The following is a 17,945-nucleotide window of genomic DNA, read 5'->3' on the forward strand; positions in this document are numbered from 1 at the left end:
CCAGTCTGTTCTCTATATCTATGTGTTTGTTTGTTGTTGTTTTTATCTTCCACATATGAGTGAAATCATATGATATATATCTTTCTCCATCTGATTTATTTCGCATGGCATAATACCTTCAAGGTCCATCCATGTTGTTGCACATGGCAAGATTGCATCTTTTTTAATAGCTGAATAGTATTCCATTGTGTATATATGTATACACACACACATCTTATTTATCCATTCATCTGTTGATGGGCACTTATGTTGTTTCCAAGTATTGGCTGTTGTAAATAATGCTGCAGTGAACATAGGTAGGGGTGCGTATGTCTTTTTGAATTAGTGTTGGTTTGTTCTTTAGATAAATACTCAGAAGTGGGATAGCTGGATCATATGGTAGCTCTATTTTTAATTTTTTGAGGGATCTCCATACTCCTTTCCGTGGTGGCTTCACCAATTATGTCACATTCTGATGCAGGTCAGTTGGCCTCCTTCATCTTGTAGCCTTGGTCCCTGGACGAATGGCCTCTAAGGTCAGCATATCAAAGTAAGGATGAGATGAAAGAGACATAGTAACTTTTAACTACTTCTTCCTCTCACAATTCATTGGGGAGCATGAGTCACATGGGCCCAACCTAACTGCAAGGGAGGTTGAGAAATAACAAGTAAGGATATTTGTTGAGTGGTGTCTCTACCACACCCTCCAAGAACTCGACTGTCAGTCAATGATAGGATGGTGTCTAAGGGCCAGGCTGGATAAGGTGGATTTCTTATGTGGAACTGCAGGAATGGGGCAGAGAATCCCCCTTGTCAGCATGGCTCCTCACACTCTCAATCCCTGCCATCCCACTCAACTTTGTCTCTTTCTTATAGCACCTACCACCATCTGGCATACTCTATCACTCACTTAACTTCTAAGTTTATTATTTATTGTTCATCTCTACCTGCTGCAATGCAAGCTGCACAGGGATCTTTGTTTTGTTAACTGATATATGCCAAACTCCTCGAACAATGCCTAGCACATACTGGATGCTCAATAAATACTTGATGAATGAATGAATAAGGGGCTGCAACTGCCTGAGAGCACCATCAGGCCCCAGAAAGACAGGGGAGAGCAAAGGAAGGGCCTAAGGTAAAGGGGTTGAGAATGGAGTGTGAAAGGATGCAAATGATGGGTGAGGAGGAAGCTTCCTGACGGGAACTTGTAGGACTAAGCAAGAGGGCTGGAGGGCAGGTGGCTGGGAGAGGAGTCCTCCGTGTGGCGCTTTTATATGGTCTTTACTTCGAATCCTTTATTCAAACAAAATTTAACAAAGAAGCCCCCAATTTAAACCAATACAAGTGGTGCTACTCAGGCTGAAGCAAGAAAACCTTCCTCATCTGAAACAACTCCTTTGTTACAGGTGGGATGGCACAGCTCCTGAGAGGCTGAAGGTCTTGCTTAATAGAAATAACCTTTCTTAACACTTCACAAGATGTATTTTAAAGTGCATTAATAAGTATTACTTGCTAGATGCGGCTTGAATTTACTTCACACAGCATAGGTAGCTCACCAAATCTCTAATGTGTAATTGTTTTCCCAAACAAAGACAACACAGACCTCTCTTTTCTAGTATTCATACTTAAACTGTGCTCACTTTTCAGAGAACGTGTAATGCCAGATTCATGAGGCTGGTACACATCTGCGCTGAGAACCAGGTTTCTGCTAAATTTACTCTTTCGCTTGTTAAATCTTGGGTTGAATCTCAATCTGTCTTAAAGTTCAAGGCAATGGGGTGTTTTGCGGGTTTAGCTTTATTAAAATGAGATTTCCTATTTCCAAGAAAGCATTTGAAGAATAAATAGAGGCATAAGGGGAAACAAATTAGACACAATATACAGATTAGATTTCCCCTGTTAGCAGCCAAATTTAAAGACCAAGAGAGTGGTGCAAGATGTGGTATGGAAAAGTCTGTGAAAGAGTTGGGACAGTTAACAAACCCTTAATCCTTCCCACGATTTCTCTTGCTCACCTATACCCTTCAACTTTTCTTCCATTCCTTTCTTTCCAAGCCTAGTTTACACACTTTAATTTCCATCTCTCTCTGCCTCTCTAACACACAACACACTACACACACACACACACATTTCTATAACTACCCTATTTCACCATTCCTCTTTCCTTTCCTCCCTTTTTGCGTTCTTTCTTACTATTCTTTTTCCATCTTCCTCTCCCACCCTTTATATTAGTCTATTTTCTCTACCCGCATCATATCTTTTTCTGAAATTCTTTATCTTTTCTGTTTTTGTCACTCTCTCCTTATTAATTAGTTTATTAAGTCTATATGTTAAGCACCTCCTAAGAACAAGATACAATATAAAATATCTCCACATGTATTATCCAGGTTCTTTTGGTCCTTTCACTCCCCCATTATTTTTCTACTCCCTCTGTGTTGTCTTCTCCGTTCACCTTTGTCATAATGGGGTATCAATAGATTTCAGGTTTTCCTTTGGTGACCAGAAAAGACTTCCTTGAGTGATGGGAATTAAAACCAGATTTTGCATCCTTTAGTTTAAATTGAAAGTGTGATATCAGCATTGTGTACCTTTGGAAATACCCTGTCTCCGTGGCAAGGTCTAAGAGATGAATCAGATATGGGAGGCACACCCTTTCCCATGCTTTGTCTGTGCTAAGTATATCTGTACGTTTGTGACTTCTGGGCATATCTGGGTATGGCATTATTTTTGCTTTTAGTTACTGTGTGGTTTTTCTTCTGAGACTTGCCAAAATACTTTCTCTAGCACCAAACTACAATTTTCTGTCCTTGTATCATAAGTGCACATCTTCCAAGTATCTGAAGACCTGAGTGTTCCACTCCTATCCCTAGAGAAGTCCCCACTGGGGACTCCAAATTGGGAACACCAAGGGACAAATCTGAGATGGAAAGGGTCCCAGGATGTCTCTGGTAAGTCTCCCTGCCTCCCCACTTTTGCATGGAAACCCAAGGACAGTGTCTTGTTGGTGGCCTCCTGAGACATGGCATGAGCTCTTTTTCATTCATTTACTCAGTAATCTGTTCATTCACTTGTTCATTCAGCAAATGTAGAATATGTAAATACGTAAATATAAATTGTTAAATAACACAATGCTAAGGGATTTGCTAAGCCTGGGGATACAGTGGTTAATAAATCAGACCCAGGCCTTGCTTTCATAGAGCTTATAGCCTAGGAGAGAAGACAGACTTGAACAAGCGCTCATCCTCAAAGAAGCTTTAGTTAGTAAAGGTCCTAAAGTTCTCACGCTCTGAACATGATGCTGACACATGAACACGTCCTCACTCTGTACCAGGTACCATTCTAAGTAATTGTGCACATTATCTTATTAAATCCTTATAGTCCTGGGAAGAAGAGATTATTATTACCTCCAATTTACGGGCAAGGAATCTGAGACCCAGAAAAATTAAATAACTTTCCCAATGTCACATGGTTACTAAGTGGAGGAGCCAGAATATGAACCCGATACTACGAAAGGATGTGAAAGGCTCTAAACTGCAAGTAGAAAGGCAGTAGTAGAGAGCTAGGGGAATCAGCACGACAGCTCCTGATCAGGGTAAGAAATACATTTTAAGAATACTCTAAACCCAAAGGTGAAAAATTAATTACTAGAGATCAAGTCCATCCAGGAGTCAGAGGACGTCATCATATTTTTGAAAAGTGGCAATGTTAGTGATCTTGAATGTCAGGATCCCTGACAAGAGTTTATAGGACAACTGGCATAGAGATGAGTACACGCAAGATAGAGTTGAGTTTTGGTAGGTAAATCCATTTATTTGAAAATTCCTCTTATAAATGTTTTTATACATTTCAAACATCGGAAAAAATTGATGTGTAGTCTGTTGAATTTTATTAGAAAAGATACATAACTTGATCTAATACTATAACAAGTATAAAAATAGAGTGGGCGTTGATATTTCATGTTAAAGTCTTATAGGAATTGAAAGCTTTTACAAATAAGTAACTGGAAATAGTTGTCAATTACACGTTTGTAAACTGTACATTTTTGTGCTTTGGGGAAAGCCCCGGATGTAAATTGTCCAAATGTGTTTAAGAATCTTTTGCATATTCTTACTGACTGGACTGAGATCTGTTTTTTGCAACTTATGACAAGTTTACATATTTTGTATAACTGTTAATGCTGAGGTCTGAACCAGGGAAAGGTTGACTCTTCATTTCAGGAATCTTTGTGTATTTTGTGGTCCTTTCTAAAGAACAGCATGCGTGTAATTAAAATACAGGAAAACAAGCATCTCTTTTTGGTTCAAAAAACCCAGCTTAGTTAGCATCTTGTGACTTTTTTATTTACCAGATAGGTTTCCCAGTCACCTGGACAGAGCCCAGGCCAACAGCATAGCTGAGGTGACTGCATGAGACATAGAATCCATGTAACGACAGGAAGAGTAACTCCCTCTTTACTGCTGGTGTTGATGGGGCCATGATGGTGGTGATGATGGGCGACTGAGGCTTGATGGCTGAAGAATAAAAAGGCTCAGGAAATTGGAAGTTGACAGTGGTCTTTCTAAGAAAGAAATAAATATTTATCGCAATCATCAGGGCAACAGTAGTGGGTAATCTAAACTCTAAGAAGTTCGCGGCTGGAGAAACTGGAACAGCAAAAACGCTGACTTAGTCAATAGATAATTTGTCTTATCGACGAGTTGCAGTGCAGATAATCAAGAAATATTGCTAGTAATAATACACATAAAGGAATATAGTCAACTTCTCTGGAAAACCATGGAATCTGGGTACTGAGTTCCATTTTTGTGATAAACTACAGATTTCTCCTTTGAGGTAAATACTTTAGTTCGAGAAGGTTATAAGGTTGGTAATTAAGCAACAATCCAGCTGACTAAATTTAGAGTGAGGAGGAAGATCCAGAATGAAATCCTGTGCATTTTGTTTAGTGTGGGCCTAGAGCATTTTTGTGCAGTTGTGAACTGGTTGAATTGCTGTCTGTTCACGTCTGTTCTCTTCAGAGGGTCGAGCAAATGTAATGAGCTGGTTTGATTATATTTATACTTCACTATCGACATGACTTTTTCCCAGCTGTTTTATTGCCCGTTAAAAATGACTTTGTGCTCTAAACATGTTTTCAGTGAATAACTATGTGAGAAGCGATGCTATTTTTCCTAAAGTGTTTTCGCAGCCGTTTGTTAAACTGTTTACTGCCTCTTTCTCTTCTCTGATACAATTAGCAAAAGGAAAAATGGTCCTAAAGGTTTTCCCTAGTTCTCATTATGCTTTATGGCTGGGATATATTTTTGGTCACTTCTGCTGTGCTTTAGGATTCCCATCTTTTTTTCCAGTGTTCTCAGATGTACTTGTATCCCTTTAGAGTTAGGCCAAGCTAAGCCCCCCATTGTGGTTGGGCTGTTAGGTCTTCCGATCCCCTTTATCATTATTACCATGGAAATATGCCTACGTCTTTTATTCATCTTAGATCTACTCTAATAACCATTTCATCTGCCAACCTCTGTCTTGAAACCATCTGACATTTTTTCCATCCATGTCCCTAAAAAAGATTTATTAAAATCCTGTTATGTAGTCAGTATGGTAGGCTATGGGGATCCGGAAGTGAATACAGTGCTCCCTTCAAAGGAAGCTGTTCACCCCTCTGGAAAGGGGCAGAAAAGAAATTAGGAAGCTTGTGTTTTATGCAAACAGGGCTAAGGAAGGGAAAGCTGGGCACTTATGAAACGAAAACTTGTTTTTTTGCTTTGTTCCGCCATTTTGTTTTGACTGATCGCACTCTTTAAGAAAGGCTGAGTTGGGGCTTGGCCTCCAAGAACCAAGGCAGAACCCCTTGGCCTTCCTGCCTGGTTCTATCTAGAACTGCACCCTTGGTGGCAGGCCAGGAGTGGATGAGCCTTGGGGCCAGGGAGGAGTAAGCCAACATGTTCAAGGCTGAATTTGCCTCCATGTCAGTCTTTGCTTGCAACAATAAAAATGATCAAATGAGCCTGTTTTTTATATTCTTATTGGCAGGGACTGTGTATCTTGTTGTTTTTGTCCAAAGCACATTTTTTTAGTGGCCAAGTCTGAAGCCTATGAAATTGAGTCTTGGGTCAAGAAACTGGAATAAACTTTAAGAGTTGCTATCAACTCATTTTATATAGGTTTTGCTGGTGATACCCAATTCAACGTTCTACAAAATCCAGGAACGAAAATTATTGGTCAAGAAAAAAAGATACTGAATTCTTAGAATTTAGAAAGTTTCCTCTTCTACAATGTAATTGTCTGAACAACTTGGGCTCGTTGAAACCAGTTTTAACTTACTTTTTAATATCAGTGATAGGCTATAAGGGGAGCAAAGCAGAATTCAGCCCCTTCCCTTCATATAAAAAATGAGTTTACACAGGTTATTTAGCCTCATCCAAATCCCCCTGCCAGCACTCTCTCGTTTAGCAGTGGATGTCTGGGAAGCTGCCTGTGAATGGCCGAGTGGGGGATGTTTAGGCAGCATTTCTGTTATACTGGGGCAAGGTAGATGGAGGATGGAAAAGCAGTCCTGAGGCCAAGAGTCGCTCATTCTTTTCATAGTTTTGTTTGTTTCTTTTTTTTCATGCAAGTTGTATTAGCGATAGTAATCTGGTTGGTCGGGAGTGATCAGGCCTTGTGGAAACCGGCTGCTATCACCTATATCTAGGAGTTTTAAAAGGAAGACATATCATCCTAGGAAGGAAGGGAGCCCGTGGAAGACGGCTGTAAGTGCAGAAGGAGCTTCGTGAGTGGTGTCACAGTGTTCTCTAGGCTGGTCTGGTCTCCTTTCCCTTCAATCAATGCTGAAGACATGCCTCCCTTTTTCATTTTTCAAATGCCACTTTTTATGTTCCAAACTACCATTTTGGCTTCTGATTACATAAGAGTATTTTTATTGTTTTCGAGAGAGAACTACATAGGTACTGATCTCACCCTGCTCTGGCTTGAACCTTGTTTAGATCTGCCCACAGCCTCCTTTTTCATTTCTTCCCTCTCTTTTCCTTCCTCTCTCCGTCTGTCAAGTCTCTGTACTCATCACTCATAAAAATTTAACCCCGAATTCAAATACATTGCAATGCAAATGTATTTGAAACTAATAGTTATATTTTGTGACAGGGTTAGTAAAGATTATTTCTGGTTTCTTTTTCTAAGAGAATCCTCACCCTGAAAATGTATTTTCTTATTGAAATAATGGAAGGAATTGATTCATTGATTTGGAATGCACATGCCTTTGGTTTGGAATGGGCTTGGAATTTTAAAAAACGAGAAACATCTTCTGGCCAGGTTGGGGCAAGTTATATGGTGCCTCTGAGAGTCCCCAGAACTCTGAATCTAATCAAGATAAGAAGCATGGAACAGCTGAAAGGAATCACACGCATTCTCAGGCCCATGTGGCAAACCAGGCTCAGGTTTCTTGGGGGTGGAATGGAGTAGGACCTTCTAAATTCTGATTATGAGCCTAGAAAGGCCTCATTAACTTTGGTTGTGAAACTGGAAGTACGCCATCTTGACCTCTGTGAAAGTTCCCATTAAGTAAAAAGAGATGCAATAAGAAAAGCCTTTAGGATAGTCCCTGCTTTATCTTTTCAAAAGTCATTGTTACAAACTAGAAGTAGAGACCAGAGGATTTTTTAGGGAAAAAAAAAATCCCAGGCTGTCAAGGCTTTTATTCTTATTGGACAGTGCAGAAAGCTGTGTTCAAAACATTTGATGGATTTCCATCTTTGTATCCCCTCCAGCTTATTTTTTCCTAGCACGATCTTGTATATGTAACACTGTGCTGTCCAAAAGAGAAGGAAAAATATGGTGTATATTAGAAGAAGGGTGGGAACACGGTACTGTGTGTTTCTAGAGTTCGAGGTAGTCATAAAGAGGATTATTGGTTTTTTGTCTTTTTTTTTTTTTACAGGGATTGTTGTCTGTGAGGCGCCCAACAACAAATTAGATAAATTCACGGGAGTCCTCTCTTGGAAGGACAGCAAGTACCCCCTCAACAATGAGAAGATCATCCTGAGGGGCTGTGTCCTGAGAAACACCAGCTGGTGTTTTGGCATGGTTATTTTTGCAGGTACGGCTGACTGCCGGGGTCGGTTATAGGAGAGCCCTTCCTGAGATACACGTGGGCACAGTCTCTCCAGGTTGAATGAGCACAGTGCTTTTATTGCACACAAAGTGCTGCTCTGGCTTGACTGCAGAGTGCAGGGCCCCAGGGGAAGCTGTCGCTGCTCTGGAAATAGTCTGTGTGGCCCCACTGGGTGAGGAACCGTTGACATCCTGAACTTATTCTTAAGTGTGCTTGGGCCTTAATTGCTCAATGGGTGCTAGATCCCTACTATTTTGTTTCTCTTTCTTTAATACCATCTCAATCATCCCCCAAATTATGTGCATTAATCAGCCTGCCATGAAAGTAGGGGAAGAGTATGAAAGAAAGCTCCCTACTCTGCTGTTAATTTCGTAGTTTGGAAAGGTCAAGCCATCCTTTTGGAAAAGCCTTCTTGAAGATGCTGCAATCATTTCTGTTTATACTCCATAGCCGCTTCTACTATTTGCCAACAGGAGAGTGCGTCCTGGAAACACTGTGCGTGGTGGAGGTGGGGTGGGAGTGGGGGGAGGGAGGGGAGGTGCCTCCTTACTCTTCCTGCTGGCTACTTTTCCTGTCTCTACTTTATCTCTGTGGGCTCAAGGTGGCACTCTCCTGCTAAGGAAGCTTCCAGTAGCACCATTTCGTAAAGCCACTCAAATTGTGCTCATGGCTTCAATTGCCAGTCCTTGATTTTTAAAAATCCTGTTTATTGTGACACCAAATTAAGATGTATTTTGGGCCCGTTGACTATATGTGCAATCAAAATTGAAATATTTTTCTTAACTGACTTTCCTCAACAACAACAAAATGTTCGTTAAAAACTCAAAGTGTTCCAAACCTAGAAAAGGCCTCCCAATTCCTCCTAAGTGCTCTCAGCTGTGGGTGTTAGCATAACTCTTGCTGCTTGGGGTATTGCCATTGTAGGACCTGGGAAATCCCTAGAAATGAGGCAATATATGTGCTTTTATCTGGGGATGAATCTGGTCTCATAATTCTCTCATCAGAGGCTTTTATTCTTTAATCAGGGAAATAAACCTGTGATTGTATATTTCCTTATTTGCATCTTTCTTGCATGGAGAAAAAGAGAGCTAGGCTTATGCATTAACCTCCCTTTCCCTTCCACTTAATGAAGGGGAGATTTCTTGAAGGTCTACTGATGGGAAGGACCCTCCTGATTTGCTCCCTGTCATCATAGAAATAAGGGTGCTTCATCCTAGGAATGGGCTATCATCCAAAATTTTGTTTGCCTTTGTGTGATCTTGTTTGGCATGACTAATTCAGGGCTATGGTTCAGCTACAGCATGTTAGGCTAGGACAGCTGCTGTGAGCCACTCAGGCGCCAAGTTTTCCTTCATAAGGTTGGCTCTATGGGAAGATGCTCCCTACATAGAAGGAAGTGGGTGGTAATTTGAATAGGTCTCTGTCCAAGGAAGTATAACAGAAAGCTCACAGAATTTGGATTGGACAGATCTGGGTTCAGATTTGTTTACCAGCTGTAGGATGTTAAGCCTCAGTTACTTAAACTTCCTAAGCTTTAGTTTCCTCTGCTGTAACATGGGATAGAGAGTCATCGTAAAGGCTCAGTGAGACAATGCATATGGAAGAGGATGCTTGACAAATGTTATTTTCCTTCCTTCCCTGCTTCTCCCTTCTTTCAGCATTAATTCCAAGTGTGTTGTCTGCTCCACAGGCTGAGAGTTGGGAAAACGTACTGCTCCTTGGATCTTGGATTGGGGAAACACCCTCTTCTTTTGTGATGTGGCCTGGATGTTCACTGTCAGGGGACCTTTATGAGGCATATATTTGTAGAGCAGTGCGTGCCTGCATTGACTTTAGTCTGGGCACCAATGTTAATAGAAAGCTTATCTAGAACCAAGGCAGGCAGAGGAATGGTTGGTTTCATCAATGTCTAAGTTGAACAGATGAGTGTCTCAGGACCCTAAGTCTTGAGACATCTAATTTAGGGAACTAGCTCCATGTGAACACCTAGATCTTATGAAAGTCATCCAAAATTAATTATTGACTATATTTCTGCATTATTACTTTAGTTACACCTACCATTAAGAATTGTGCAAGGAATATAGTTGACACAGACATGGTTTACTTTACAAATCTATAATTAATGGGGGTCTAATATACATTAACAACTAGACCATGCCTCCCTGTTAATGGCTTTTCCTTTATGCCAAAGAGAGGAGATAGTCTTGTTTCTGAGGGTAGGAGTTTTATTCATTTAAAGAGTCCATAGGAGTCGGCACCATCTTGGTGCCCAGTAGGTTTTTGTCGTGAATGTCCTCCATTTGCCTCTTCAGATCTACCCTCACTCTTTCCCACTCTTCCCTCTGCCCTGGGAGGCTGACTTTTATGGGTTACACTAATAGGTTTCCTTGAACTTTGGCTTCTAGCTGGCCTCTGTTATTGGGGATCCCTGGGAAGAGATCAAAGAGAAAGAAGATTGAGGTCAAGGTGTTTATTCACCTAGACTGCCTCCCGGTGTAGTCACTTCAGGCTGGCCGGGTCCTTCAACATAAAGTCCCTCTTCCTCTAAAGGCTGCAACTTCTACACACCCCTTTCCTTTAGTGTCCAGTAACCACTTCCTCCCCTCATCCCTCCCTTCCGGCTTAGATGGGGAAAAGTTTTGATTGCAACTGAATCCCTGGTTACTGCATTAACCTTTTGCTTCCCCTGTACCTTCATTCACACTTTTGTAAAGAGTCCCTTTATGAATAAACCTTCCTCCAATTATCCTTGTTCAATGTGTCATCTATTTCCTGTTTGGACTCTGAATGAGTAACAGTCTTAAATATACCTTGATTGACCGAGGTCAGTGAATTAATGAATTAATGGACTATTTCATATAAAGATTGTGGTTAAGAGCAAGAGCTTTAGAGTTAGATATATCTGGGTTCGAATTCTGGCTCTGCCACTTAGCAGACAAGAAATCTCAAGCAAATTATTTACATTCTTTAAGCCTCAGTTTCATTATTAGTGAACTAAGGTTGATAGTACTTAATTTTTTGGCTTCTTTTAAGCATTAGCTGAGATAAAACGTGAAAAGCACATGTGCACACTGCCTAAAACATGGCAGGTGCTTAATAAATTAATTAATTCATTGAACAATTCTTTCCTGAGTGCCTAGTATGTGGCAGGCACTATGCTACTTACTCATTTGCGATTAAGAATGTGAACAAAACAAATGCGGTCCCTTCACTCGTGTGGCTTTGAGTTTGGTAGAAGAGAGTCATTAATCTCAAGTAATTGTAATAATGAATACATAATCTCAAACTGAGGTGAGTGCTCTGAAGAAAAAAACGTGGACTCACAGGAGAATGCAAGGGAAGAATATGAAAGAAAAGAGCAAGCTAGAGAAAAGGCACATTGTAGCAAAGGCAGGAGTGAGGATGGTGAGGTTAAAAAAACAAAAAAACGGGGCTGGCCCCGTGGCTGAGTGGTTAAGTTTGCGCGCTCCGCTGCAGGCGGCCCAGTGTTTCATTGGTTCGAATCCTGGGCGCGGACATGGCACTGCTCATCAAACCACGCTGAGGCAGAGTCCCACATGCCACAACTAGAAGGACCCACAACGAAGAATATACAACTATGTACTGGGGGGGCTTTGGGGAGAAAAAGGAAAAAAATAAAATCTTTAAAAAAAAAAACCAAAAGACAAGAAAGCCAGTATGGAGCGTGGAGAGCATGGAGGATAGGGATGGACTTGTGACTGGAGACATGAATTGGGGCTGGACTGTGCAGGCCCTTGTGGTCTATATCCAGAATTTTGGTCTTTATCCTAAGAGCATTGGGGAGCCATTGCAAGTTTTTAAGACAGATGGGGGGTGTGTGTGTGTATGTGTTAAACTTGAAAGGTTCACTCTTGCCTGTAGTGTTTATAAAGTTGGTAAATAGCAGGTCCTAGAAAGAGTGTATGATCAGGGTGAGGGAGGAGGAGAAATATTGATGAGAGTTGGGGGCAGAGTGGATGCAGGGAGACAAAGTCACTCGGCTTTTACCATAGTCCAGTTGAAAGATGATGGTAATTTGGATTAGGGTAGGAGTCATGGAGATAGACTAGACTCCTAGATTTCTCCCAGCTTTCACAATGGGAGGGATGGTGGTCCCATTCACTGAGATAAGGAACCCTGGAAGAAGATTGCAAGTTGGGCTGGACAAGGGCCGCTTGAGGGTCCTTAGAAAGATCCAGGCAGAGATGTCGTGTAGGCATTAAATATATGGGTTTAGAGGTCAGAGGAGCAATCTGAGCCAGAGATATACATGTGACCTATAGATGGTAATCAGAACTGTGATCTTAGATGAGCTTGCCCAGGGAAGGTGGAGTGAGAAAGAAAAGAGGATGCCTGTGCCTGAGTCTTAAGGGATCTTAGTTTTTAATGGCTGGGTAGAGGGATGAATGTACTGGAAGACAAAGAAGGAGCTACCAAAGAGGTGGGAGGAAAAGCAAGGGAACTTATAACACAGAAGCTAAGAAAAGAGTGTGTTACCAAAGGATGGAATAGTCAACAGTGTCAAAGGCTGCTGAGAGGTCAAAGAAGGCATGGGGGATATTGATGATAACACCAGATCTGTTCTGGTGGAGTGATTGGCCCAGAAACTAGGTTGAGTAATGAGTAGGAGATGAAGAAGCAGGGGCTTTTGAGTATAGAAAATTCTTTCAAGATCTGTGACTATGAGGGGAAGAAGATATATGTATACCAACATCTGTGGATATATTTAAATTAATGCTCAAAAACCCATTAAGTGGATTCTTTTGCTAGTTTGTGTTTTTATGCCTAAGAAATGTAAATTTTTAGCACAAAACTGGTCTGTCGACATTTCAGTGTTTAGCAATCACAAACTTTATGTGCTTTTTGTGATCTTTACTATAAAAGAAATGTTTCCCACCCTCAATGTTCATATGAATTTAATAAACAATTCTGAGAAAATGTGGTCTTCTCTACACAGGAATAGGACGGTGGGGTACAATTTCCAACTCAAGACAGTGAATTGTTATGAAACCCCAATCTGTGCTTCAATTAGTCTTTTAAGTAGATGAAAGTCTATTAAGAATGCCCATACTTCCCTGACTTCTAGGATGGTGTATAATTTTACGTGTGCCTCCCTTCTCTCCTTTCTTCCATTCTCCCTTTCCTCCTATATTAAATGGCCATATGGATTGATGATACTCATGGGAAGATGACGTAGAGAAGTCAGATATAATTAAGACTTAATTGCTTCTATTGAGCATCTTCTTTGTCCATAAGGAATTTTTTTAGCAATATATTCCAATTTTCTCCTTTGCTAATCATCTAATAATCCACCTCTAAAGCAGTTAAGAATATTTTAAGAATTCCTTGAACAAGGCGCTTAGTAGCTATATCATGAGATAATGTGTTTACCTGAAATAAATCTAACACAAGATTTAAGACAATTCTTGCCCTTACAAAAAGTGCATATTATATATGCAGTGTGCAATACACAATAAAGGTTTAAATTACTTGCTGATATACTGTTTGGAGTTATTCCACTTTCTCCATTAAAGGCACCTCAAATCGTTTTGTTTTTTCATGGGTGTGTGTGAGAAAGATTGGCCCCGAGCTAACATCTGTTGCCAATCTTCCTCTTTTTGCTTGAGGAAGAGTGTCGCTGAGCTAACATCTGTGCTAACCTTCCTCCACTTTATTTGGGACACCGCCACAACATAGCTTGATGAGTAGTGTAGGTCCCTACCTGGAATTTGAACCCGTGAAACTCAGGCTGCCAAAGTGGAGTGCGTGAACTTAACCACTATGCCACTGGGCCAGCCCCACCTCAAACCTTTCTAAGAAACAGGTCCAGAATTTGATTTCTTATCTTAACTTTCCATTTTTCACTTGTGTTCTGAATTGTGTTTATTACTGTACTGCATTCTTTTTAACATTCTCAAATTATTCTTCACTTTTATTGACTTCATTATCTTTAACTGCTTCAAATTACAAGCTCATCCCTACACAGATTTTTGAAAAATGGCATTTCTTAAATCTTTGAGCTACAAGTTCTGTCTAGATTTATCCAATTCTAAGGAGACCAATTCTCTTGCAGTTTCCAGAGTTCTTGCTAACCCACCAGTTGAGAACCATATACAACTTAATAATGGCCCTTGCTCTTACTAAAAGCTAAATTATTTTGAGAAACATGTTCTTTTCCTGTCAGGAATATTTGATATGAGTAGGAATTCATCATCATCATCATCATCATCATCATCTAACGTTTCAAAGTTGTTATTCACTTTCTCCTTTTTTTTTTTTTGCAGGTCCTGACACTAAACTAATGCAGAACAGCGGTAAGACAAAGTTTAAAAGGACAAGCATTGATAGACTGATGAATACGCTAGTACTATGGGTAAGTTACTATAACAAAATTAGGCAATGTTAGTAGTCATTGTTATCTTATATTTCTTATATTCTGCTGGGAATTTTTTCAGGAGTCTACATTTTCCTTGGGTAGTTTAGATTTGGAGATTTTGCATCTTGGGCCCACGTATACTGCCCTCTACTTCCTAGATTGTGATTTCTCAACTGTTGGGAGAGTTTCTTATGAGAGGTAGGTTAGTGCTATGGAGGCCTTCATGGTCTTCCAAGATCTCCATATTCCAAGGATTGGTTTTTGAAAAACAAAGCATGTTTTTTAAGGTAGTTTGGTCTTTTTGTCATCTTACCTTTGCTCATGTCCTCTCTCCATAGCTTGTAAACAGACTGGCTTCCTGGGGGAGTGACCTGTGTAGTCACACAGGGTCTCCACTCTGAAGGGCTTCATGCTTGTTACTGATCTGTTGCTGTTGTGTAGAAATTCTTAATACTTTTTTACCAAGGAGTCCCACATTTTCATTTTGCACTGGGCCCTGAAAATTATGTAGCTGGTTGTACTTATGAATCCTTTGACACCCAAGTCACAGTTCTCCTCCTTCCTGAAGCCTTCTAAACCTCCCAGCCCGTGGTTATCTCTTTCCTCTGAATATTTTTAAATGATTTTCTCTGCCACTCATTTACCAAAGACAGTGAGGTGTTCCTCGCATCCTGCCCTTTTGTGAGTTAATCTTGTGCTACTTCATGCTGTCGATCTGATTGTTATCTTACTTTCTGTGTATTATTGCTTTGCCTCCTATATTGGGGTTAAGATTGAAGAGCGTGATTTTGAAATATGACAACAGTGACTTTGAACCATGTTTCCCCACCTGCCCCATTACAGACTCACAATTGTAAAGAATCTGAGCTCAGTGGATGTTTGCTTGACTGATATATAACATGAATAAGGAAAGAAGGAAACTGATACTTCTTGGGCACAAAATATTGGTCAGGCTCTGTGTTATACTTTCAGGATCACCCTCAGACCTGGGTTTTCCTTCAGCTACATCTGTCCCCATGGGGCAGCGTTCATGGGGCCACCAGGACATGCCTAGACAGAGCCCATGCCACCCTTCTAGAATTGCCAATTTCAATGGCTCTGAGCCCACTTCTAGGGCTTGTGTGGGGGTTGTACATGTATCCACCACAGAGTAAGATTACTGGTTGTAAAGCACGGACTGTCTCAGCTTTTCATGGTAAAAAATAGGATGATCCACTGGGGAATTAGCTGCTGAGTCCATCCTTAAATTAGGGCATTTAATGTCAAGTAGCACCAATTTTAATGCTTATAAAGTAATTCAGTTCAATTAATTTGTTGCGTAAGCCATTGAAAGAAAAGAGGATACTGTGATATCAGTTCCAAATTGTAGGATTTCAGGGATTCACAATTCTACTTTTTCTCTAATAGTAATGCTTTAAATCAGGTTTTCCCCAACATTTTCTTCTTATGTGCCTATTTTGTTCATGAAAGAATAAAGAGAAAGCAGTTCTAGAATGCCTGAATATTCTTTCTTGGAGGAAAAAGGAAAAGGGAGGAAACACATCGCTCTTCTCCAGCCCCACTCCTCCTTCAACAGTGGCTGCTCTCGGCTCCTAAGACAGTGTGACACTTAGCAGAGCCAAGTCTCCAGAACACGGTGTTCAGCTCAGGTCTTACCATGTTCACTGAGTTTGTGGTCTTCCTTTCCAAGGCTGGGATCTGGGGCTCACAAGGGACTGACCTTCTGTCTTTCTAGTTGCTATAGCTCCACAATGTCTGCTTTTCTAATACTGATGCTGAGCACAATGTAAAAGTTGGCTAATGATTTTCAGGTTGCTTCCCACTTTTTTTAATCTCAAAAGGAAAGTATATATGTCATGCAGCATTTTAATTAATCCTTATCTTTCTCGTTGACCTTAAATAAGATTGTGCAGTTACATCTATAACCAAGAGACCTGACTAGTCTGAGACAGGTCTTTTTTTTTGAAGATTGGCCCTGACCTAACATCTGTTGCCAATCTTCCTCTTTTTTTCCTCCCCAAAGCCCCAGTACGTAGTTGTATATCCTAGTTGTAGGTCCTTCTAGTTTTTCTCTGTAGGATGCCACCACAGCATGGCTTGATGAACAGTGTGTTGGTCCATGCCCCGGATCTGAACCGGTGAACTCTGGGCTGCCGAAGCAGAGTGTGCGAACCTGAGACAGTTCTTCATGACTGATATTTTCTTCCTTTTGCTTTTTTGCCTTGAGTGACCATATCTTTATCATTTCAACAGGACACTTTTGAAGGTGAAAGGGGGGAACACATTAATATTATGCCTGGACAATAGGTATAAACTGGGGCTGACCAGGGCAAATCAGGACATATGATCTTTTTACTTAAGCCGCTTAAATATATGCACTCATCAAGAATCAAGGATGTGAAGTTATTAGCTTTGCAGCCATAGACAAGTTATATAATCTATGCTTCCATTTTATTTTGTTTTGTTTTTTACCTGTAAAGTGTGAAAATGATTGTTCCTATCTCAGAAAGTCAATGAGAGAGTTAAGAAAATGTATGTAAAATATTTAGCTGAGCTCTTGACATCATAATGTTAGAATTTACTCTTATGATTAATGATAAGTAAGGAGAGCTTTGTACAACTTGCTTTTCAAATGATAATTTCTTGGAGTTAGAAATGTAATTCGATTGCATCGATCTGACTAGTTTTGGGTTCAAGTTAAACTTAACCAGACTTCTGTTCTCATTCTAGATCTTTGGGTTTCTGGTGTGCTTGGGAATTATTCTTGCAATAGGAAATTCAATCTGGGAGAAACAAGTTGGGGACCAGTTCAGATCTTTCCTCTTCTGGAAAGAAGGAGAGAAGAACTCTGTGTTCTCAGGATTCTTAACATTCTGGTCATATATTATTATTCTCAATACAGTTGTACCCATTTCATTATACGTGAGGTAAGTGGAGAGTTTACACTTTAGTGAAGTCGTTTCACTAAAGCCTTTGTTTTGTGTAATCAGTTTTGTTTGTTTTAAAATTACAACAGTGAGATAGATGTCTTCCTCTGCTTATGATCTGCTCGATGTCTTACAAATGAGGCAACTAAACTGCTTAATCTGTTCAACTTTTACATTTTCAAATTGTAAGAAATGCATTTTATTTTCTTCTTGATTTGATTCAACTTTTTAGGAATGTTTTTCTTTGGAATGCCTGGACTATAAGATAGTCTCGTGCCACCTGATCAGTTAGAATTGGGTTGATGTTGGGTCGGAAAGGGAAGACTATTTGGGGAGCTCTATTGAGATGGTGCCTTCTTGCCTCTAGTCTGGCTCCGCATACCTGAATTCAGATCCTATTCTACACTTACTAGCTCCATAACCTTGGGCAACTTACTTTACCTTCCAGTGCCTCAGTTTCCCCACTTTCAAAATGGAGAGGATAATAGTTCTACTTAATAGGATTGTATGAGGAGTAAACAAACCTGTAAAGCTTTTAAAAAAATGCCTGACACATTGTAAG

The 17,945-nt window shown here is 40.4% G+C and overlaps 1 protein-coding gene across 8 annotated transcripts in view; it reads left to right on the forward strand.

Annotated features, from left to right (window-relative positions):
• The window catches only part of ATP8B4 (ATPase phospholipid transporting 8B4 (putative)), a 216,204-nt gene that overhangs the window by 113,751 nt on the left and 84,508 nt on the right, over positions 1 to 17,945 (forward strand). For 7 of the 8 annotated variants that reach the window (XR_011499559.1, XM_044764905.2, XM_014852594.3 and 4 more), the window contains 3 exons: positions 7,907 to 8,065; positions 14,365 to 14,453; positions 17,187 to 17,383. Coding sequence is in view for 7 of the 8 variants with exons in the window: in XM_044764905.2 (XP_044620840.1) it covers positions 7,907 to 8,065; positions 14,365 to 14,453; positions 17,187 to 17,383 (445 nt within the window). In the remaining variant the exon portion in view is untranslated. The remainder of the gene's footprint in view (positions 1 to 7,906; positions 8,066 to 14,364; positions 14,454 to 17,186; positions 17,384 to 17,945) is intronic. The other variant, XM_044764906.2, reaches the window with a different exon arrangement.

The sequence above is a fragment of the Equus asinus genome, chromosome 2 (assembly GCF_041296235.1).
Source record: "Equus asinus isolate D_3611 breed Donkey chromosome 2, EquAss-T2T_v2, whole genome shotgun sequence".
In the NCBI taxonomy this organism is placed as follows: domain Eukaryota; kingdom Metazoa; phylum Chordata; class Mammalia; order Perissodactyla; family Equidae; genus Equus; species Equus asinus.